Source organism: Ictidomys tridecemlineatus, chromosome 10, assembly GCF_052094955.1.
Source record: "Ictidomys tridecemlineatus isolate mIctTri1 chromosome 10, mIctTri1.hap1, whole genome shotgun sequence".
NCBI lineage: Eukaryota > Metazoa > Chordata > Mammalia > Rodentia > Sciuridae > Ictidomys > Ictidomys tridecemlineatus.
In genome coordinates, this window is record NC_135486.1 from 53,118,170 (window position 1) to 53,125,715 (window position 7,546).

At 41.9% G+C, this 7,546-nt stretch overlaps 1 protein-coding gene across 1 annotated transcript; it reads left to right on the forward strand.

Moving 5' to 3' along the window:
* Positions 1-1,540: 1,540 nt before the first annotated feature.
* On the forward strand, positions 1,541-7,264 carry LOC101968628 (spermatogenesis-associated protein 13-like). Its single transcript, XM_078022932.1, is given in 3 exon segments — positions 1,541-2,224; positions 2,287-3,198; positions 3,201-7,264. Coding segments are annotated over 3 exon segments (1,467 nt in total). The 5' UTR covers positions 1,541-1,737; the 3' UTR covers positions 3,269-7,264.
* The last annotated feature ends 282 nt before the right edge of the window (positions 7,265-7,546 follow it).

Here is a 7,546-nt window from a genome sequence, read left to right on the forward strand (position 1 = left end):
ATATGGTTTTCAGAATTCCAATCAGATCATATTTTGATTAGGAGGGAGGGAAAGTAGTATCTTTCTTCACAGATAAATTGTAGCAATAAGCAATCATTTGGCCTTCGTAACCAGAAAATAGATTATGACTCATGCGTACGTGGCAGAAAAGATTTCCCACAAGATATTTGGGAAGCGTTTGAAATTACTCAACCTGCCTGCTATTTCTGTCAGTAATGTCTCACTACAGAAAGAGCTTTGTGTGTATTTGTGCATTTTGCTGGAAATTGAACCCAAGACCTTGCATGTGCTAAGTGTGTGCTCTACCATTGAGATATACTACCCTTCACCCAAAAGAGCTAATTTTAAATAAATCTTATAGATAGAGGGTGTTATGGTTTGAATGTGAGGCGTTCCCCAAAATCTTTTGTGTTAATGCAGAAATATTCAGAAGTAAAATTATGGGGTTGTGAGAGTTGAAACCTAATCAGTCCGTGCTAGTTTGAATGGACTAACTGGGTAATAACTGTAGGCAGGTGGGCCATGGCTGGAGGGCCACTGGGATGGAGGGTACTCTGGAAAGGAGTCCTGGTGTCCCTTCCTGGTGTCCCTTCCTCCCTCTCCTTCTTCCTCCTCCCCACCCACACCCACACCCACCCACACCCACCCCCATTGCCTGGTAGCCACGAGCTGAAGCATCTTTCCTCCAACATGCCCTCCCACTGATGTGCCGCCTCACCTTGGGCCCAGAGCAATGGAGTTGTCTCACCAATTACTAAACCTCTGAAACTGTGAGCCAAAATAAACTTGTCCTCCTCTAAGTTGCTCTTATCAGATATTTTGGTGACCGAAATGCAAAGCTGACTAATACAGAGGGAAAACAACTTTACCACTAAGATGTTGTAACATTACATTCTTCTTTCTCCCTAATGTTTATTTTCTGAAAATGCTCAAGCCCACAGAAAGATTGACCCAGAAGAATGCAATGAACATACATAAACTCTTCTTGGTTCACCATTTAGCCACTTTTATTCTCTATCTCCATAGGGAGTTTTTTTTGTTGAACCATTTGCAAGAAAATTGCAGATATAGTGACCTTCACTCCTAAAAATTCCTGCATTTATTTCCTGGGAACAAAGACCTTCTTTTAGCTAAACTTGACACCATTCCCATATTTAAGCATTGTAATGATAATATTAGCAAATATTTGGTACACATTCAGATTTCAAGTTGTTTCTGAGGTATCTCACAGGATTTTTAAAAATCAAGGATGCGGGGCTGGGATTGTGGCTCAGTGGTAGAGCACTTTCACCACATAAAATAAATAAATAAAATAAAGATATTGTGTCCAACTACAACTAAATAATAAATATTTTTTAAAAAATCAAGGATGTGGAGTGGCTACAGATACCTGAACTAGAAAATGAGTGTGATACTGGAGAAATGAAGAACTTGGAGGTCAAGCAAACTGTCTGGATGTTTTGGGCAAAGGAAAAGGAGGCCATGCTGTCACCATGCCTGGGTGACACCAGAAGAGCACATGGTTGGGGAGCTGTTTCCTATTGAGTTTCTTCAGATGGAGGTACTGAGTCCTCTGCTTTAGTCGATGACAACGGTAGCGAGGAGGACTTCAGCTATGAAGAATTCTGTCAGGCCAATCCTCGGTATCTACAGCCAGGCGGGGAACAGCTGGCCATTAATGAGCTGATCAGCGATGGCAGCGTGGTCTGCGCAGAAGCTCTCTGGGACCATGTGACCATGGATGACCAGGAACTGGGCTTCAAGGCCGGGGATGTCATCCAGGTCCTGGAAGCCTCGAACAAAGACTGGTGGTGGGGCCGGAACGAGGATAAGGAGGCCTGGTTCCCTGCAAGCTTTGTCAGACTTCGAGTCAATCAGGAAGAGCTGTCCGAGAATTCTAGCAGAACCCATGGTGAGGAGCAGGAGGAGGATACCAGCACAAGCCACCACAAGCACTCTGAGAACAAGCACCAGATGCGGACAAATGTCATCCAGGAGATCATGAACACTGAACGGGTGTACATCAAGGACATCTGCGAGGGCTATATTCGACAGTGCCGCAAGCACACGGGAATGTTCACTGTTGCACAGCTAGCCACTATTTTTGGAAACATTGAAGACATTTACAAGTTCCAAAGAAAGTTCCTGAAAGACCTTGAGAAACAGGATAACAAAGAGGAACCTCACTTAAGTGAAATAGGATCCTGCTTCCTTCAGCATGAATGTTCCCTTAGATGACCCAGAGTCACCCATAACCTGATAAGGCCGCTTTCCCCCTCCAGCAAGAGGACTTTGCCATTTATTCCGAGTATTGCAACAACCACCCAGGAGCCTGCGTGGAGCTTTCCAACCTCATGAAGCAGGGCAAGTACAGGCACTTCTTTGAAGCTTGCCGCCTGCTCCAGCAGATGATTGACATCGCCTTGGATGGGTTCCTCCTCACGCCAGTGCAGAAGATCTGCAAATACCCTCTGCAGCTGGCAGAGCTGCTCAAGTACACCACACAGGAGCACAGTGATTACAACAATATAAAGGCAGCCTATGAGGCCATGAATAATGTGGCCTGTTTGATCAATGAGCATAAACGCAAGCTGGAGAGCCTCGACAAGATTGCTGGCTGGCAGGTGTCCATTGTGGGCTGGGAGGGATTGGATATTCTAGACCGAAACTCAGAATTGATTTATTCAGGGGAATTTACCAAAATCACTAAGCAGGGCAAAAGCCAGCAGCGGACCTTCTTCCTGTTTGACCATCAGTTGGTGTCCTGCAAAAAGGACCTGCTACGCAGGGACATGCTGTACTACAAGGGTCGCATAGACATGGACGAGGTGGAGCTTGTGGATGTGGAGGATGGTCGGGACAAGGACTGGAACCTCAATGTGAGAAACGCCTTCAAGCTGGTCAGTAGGACCACAGATGAGGTTCACCTGTTCTGTGCCAAAAAACAGGAAGACAAGGCAAAGTGGCTGCAGGCCTGTGCGGATGAGAGGTGTCGAGTGCAGGAGGACCAGGAGATGGGAATGGAAATTTCAGAAAATCAAAAGAAACTTGCCATGTTAAATGCTCAGAAGGCAGGACATGGAAAGTCAAAAGACTATAGCAGATGCCCTGTTGCCCCGCTGCACCAGAACCTGCATCCCCTCCACCAGCGCCACATCACTGTGCCTACCAGCATCCCCCAGCAACAGGTGTTTGCCCTGGCGAACCCAAGAGAAAGCCTTCCCTCTTCTGGCATACCTTCCATAAACTCGCCATTTTCAGGAAGTGAGCAGCAGGCCCATACTTCCCCCCAGGGACTGTGAAGAGGAGAACCATGTTCATTTCTTTTGTGTGAAACCCAGGGAAAGTTTCTTGGGCCCAGTGTTGAAAACTTCTTTGGGGGCTCAAGGAAGGAGCTGGACTCACCTTCACTTCAGAGATCCTTCTGCTTTCGTGGAAAGGAGGAGAAGGTCATGACACATAGCTCTGCCCTGCATGAGAAGCCCCAAGGAGCACTCTGAGGTGGCTGGAACTTTGGAACCAGGGTCAAGTTCTACAGGAATGCTGCTGTGGTAGCTCCACAAGCCCCACTAGTGATGGGGACACTCCTGCAGTTCCAGAGCACCGAGAGCTTTTCAGTGCTAAGGAAATGACTTAATTAGAGGATTGAGTCTGCATTTGATTTTGAAGGGAATCAACGATGGGGAGTTGCTATAATGCTGCCTCTCCCTACCATGTGTCTGGTCACACTTAGAAGGTGAGCTTTTACTCCCTCTGGTAGTATTAGGGGATCAACAGCTGCTTGGAGATGACCAGGGTGTTCCCTGGTGTCACCTGTGTCTACACAGTTGCCAAATGCAGGCTTCATCTTGCATGATGCCTCTTCTTCAAGCTAGTCAGGAAAATTACATCCGTCTCGTGGCAGCACAGCTTGAGATGTGGGGGCACTGAGGCATCCTCCAGGTCATGCTACTTTCAAGGCCAGCTTGTTTGTCCTTGGCAAGTCGGATCCTCACCTGCCTGTGTGCCTTGTGTAACTCCTTGAGCAGAAATCACATCTCACTTATTCATCCTAACCAAGAAACAGCATTCAAACAACTGTTTGCGATATAAAAGCTCATTTACTTTAATTTTTTAATGACATGAGAATGTACCAGTTGGAAAGCATTCTTAAAAAGATCCTGCGCATCTTCCAACAGTTGTCTCCGATATCTTCATCAGTAAAATTGCAACTCGGAAGAACTCATGAAGAAAACACAGGGCAGAACAATCCTGCTTCTCTGGGGTTTAAAGCTGCCTTTGTCCTTTAAACTCAAAACTGTGGAGATTCACTGCCTGTGAAAGACACCTTAGCAAAATAGCTAGGCTCAAAGATAGGAGTCTCTTTTTAATGGAGGCCACACAGGCTGATGCCTGCAGATAATAATCTCCTTTTCTTTGCTTATACTGAGAAGTATGATGAAAGTAACTTTTAAATAGTCTGGAGAAGACAGGCTCTGCACTCTGTGCTAACTAGGGGATATTGTGTCACATAGTTTGTGGATTTCTGTTTGAGAAGCTCATTTTTTTGTTTGCTATTCTTGCAAAGTTTCTTCCCCCACAGACCCAAGCTTGAGAATAAACAAGTCTACAAAGTTAAAGAGGAAGGTGTTAACTTTAAGGATGTAGTTCTTTCCTTCTCCCCTGCCTTGCCATATGCAGAGTTAATCATGCATCAAGAAAACATAACTCTGGACCTCTCTGATGGGCCCTTAGGGCACTTTGTGACTATTCAAATGCCTGCTTACATTGGCTTGCTGAGAGTTTGCCTTGCCCTGTGGTTTACAGCCTCAGGGTTGCTTCTTTCTCACCACAGGTCCCTTGACAGAAGAGGTGCTATGGCTTCATGCATTGGTTGTGTGTATATGTGTATGTCCATGAATAACTGTTTCAACCTCAGTTGCATTTATATAACTGACATTTTTACCAACAAAATGATAATGATATATTTTGAAAACTACTTTTCTGTGCTAAATAGAGTTGTTTGTGTGTACAGCAATTTTGAACAGGTTTTTGTTGTTTTTAATGTAATATAAGAGAATTGCTTTAAGGTAGTAAAAATATCATTTACTTATGTTACATTTTCAGTGAGGATTCATTCGAGTAAGGAGTCAGAGGGCTTCCATTTGCTAGTATTGACCAATTGGCAGTGAGCAAAGGCTTTAAGGTTTTGTGATCAGTCCTAACATGTTTGCCAGCTGAGTCCTAACTTCAAGTTTCCATCTACCTCCATGGACTCCATAACAGAGAATCCTGAACACCAGGACATGTTTTGATTAAGTCAAGGTCAGTTCAAGACCTGGGATTGTGAGAATCCGTTTTATAAAGCATGATGGTCATTTGATGATATCATTTAATTATATACCTGGCCTGGGTGGATTCTACTTGGATTCTGAGGTGGTTTTGAAAACTGCTAACATATATTTTTTTAAAGACTAGAACATCCTTTGACTTCTTAAATCTGTCTAGCTTGGGTTTTATTACTAAAAGAACAGAAGGCCTCAGGTATTCTTGTTTTCAGCTTGCCATACTTCCTTTCTGATTTAAGTCATGTTCTACTTGGAGAGAGAAAAAGAGGCAACAAAAAGTCCCTGCCTGTGTGGATTTTATTGGGAAACCCCACCTCCACCCACTGCCCAATCTATCTTCTCCACCCCCAACCCTGGGTGGGCCTTTTTATTTTTTGGCCTTATAAATATGTACAATTTTTATGATTTTATGTACCAGTTTAAAAAATAAATTTAAATTTCTTTTAAAAGTCAGGCTTAGATGACGTCATTGGTTGACAACATTTGGATGAATTTCATTAGTGTATCACAAGTTGCTAACTCTGTGAAAGACGGTTGAAATGGCCGTGAGCAGCTTTCTCAGTTTTGATATACCTAAATGGATGAGAACCCTGCAGTGAATTGTAAGCCATTCTAAAGAATATTTGAAAAGTCCTAGAGAAGGAACATTCATTGTCTTTGGCCTGCTAACAAGGAAGAGGGTAACAAGCAGTTTGCCAGCACTGTCGAGGGATACTGTGTGCATGGTTTGTTTTCAGTAAATCTGGGTTTTGTCTTCGGTTGGTAGATGTGATTTTGTTATTGAAAACATATCACCACCAACAATGCCATATCCAAATACTGTACCCTTTTATACCTAATCTATTTGAAGACTAATGCCACATCCTGTGATGTTCTTGTATAGCAAAAGTGTTTTATTTCAAAATTTATTTCACAATCGAAATCTTTTGTAAAAACCAGGTGATTCAGCATCTGGCCAGGTAGCAATCTCTGCATGCCTAAATTGCTGATATTCCTGAATACAAATCAACCTACTTTCCTAGTCAGAATAGAAGAGCCTGATTGCCCAGAGCTGGGGGAGTATTACTGCATTATTCTTGCATGAAGGAGAGGAAAACCAGTGAAGTGTATGTAAAAGGACAGTGCCAACAAGTGTGAATAAACATCCTTTCAATGAATGGCTTACAGACCAGGGATGTTGGACCCAACTTATAGATTAAACTGTTAGCAAAGTTTTCCCTGTAATATGCTTCACCTAACTATTAGCAACTATTCTTGCTAATCTTGTTTATTTTCAGGATGTAATGCAAATGGAGTACAAAAAATTTTGGAAAAAAAGTGGAAAATTTTAGCTGGTCTTGGAAGGATTTTAAAAAAAAAACAGAAGTTTAAATGTTTCATGTAAATTTACCTAGTAGAACATACTTTTTATTACTGCTTTTAGTTATCACATTGGCATTGACATTTGTATTTAGAAAATACTTTAAACCAACTCTGTAATTTAATAATTAGTCTTTTTGTACATAATAGAACCCATTGTGTATGACTTCCTTACCCACTTTGCAAGGCTATGGTAATTTTTAACTCATCCATATAAAGATGATGTTGTCTGTATAAGTCAGTGATGCTTCCAAACTGGTGGATTAGCTTTGACAGCTAAAGTCTGGTCTACAAAAATACTGTAACTTGATATGTATTTTTGTTGAAATTCTTTTTGTAAGAGAAAAAAATTATTTATAATGTTATTTGAATGATTTATTGTAAATGCTGTGAATCTATATTTGTTGTTTTGTATCTGTATATTAAAATTAATTTCCAAAAAAAAAAAGTGCGGGCTGGGGTTGTGGCTTGGTGGTAGAGAGCTTTCCTAGCACATGTGAAGCACTGAGTTCAGTATCACTAAATAAAATAAAGTTATTAAAAAAATCAAGGATGCAATGAAGCGTCATACATTGCATTTGGTTGTCATCTCTCTTAAATTTCCTTAAATCTAGAAAAGTCGCCTACTTTAAAAAAATTTTTTTCATGACATTGATAATTTGAAGAGTTTATGCCAGTTGTTATGTAGAATGTTACACAATCTGGATTTGTCTAATTGTATCCTTGGGATTGGATTCAAGTTAAACACTTTTGGCAAGAATACCACCACATCAGTGACTTTGATAGAATTCTAAGATGATCCTAGAGTGGCCTTGGATCTTATATAATCTCCTGCTCTTGGGCTGGGATTGTAGCTCAGT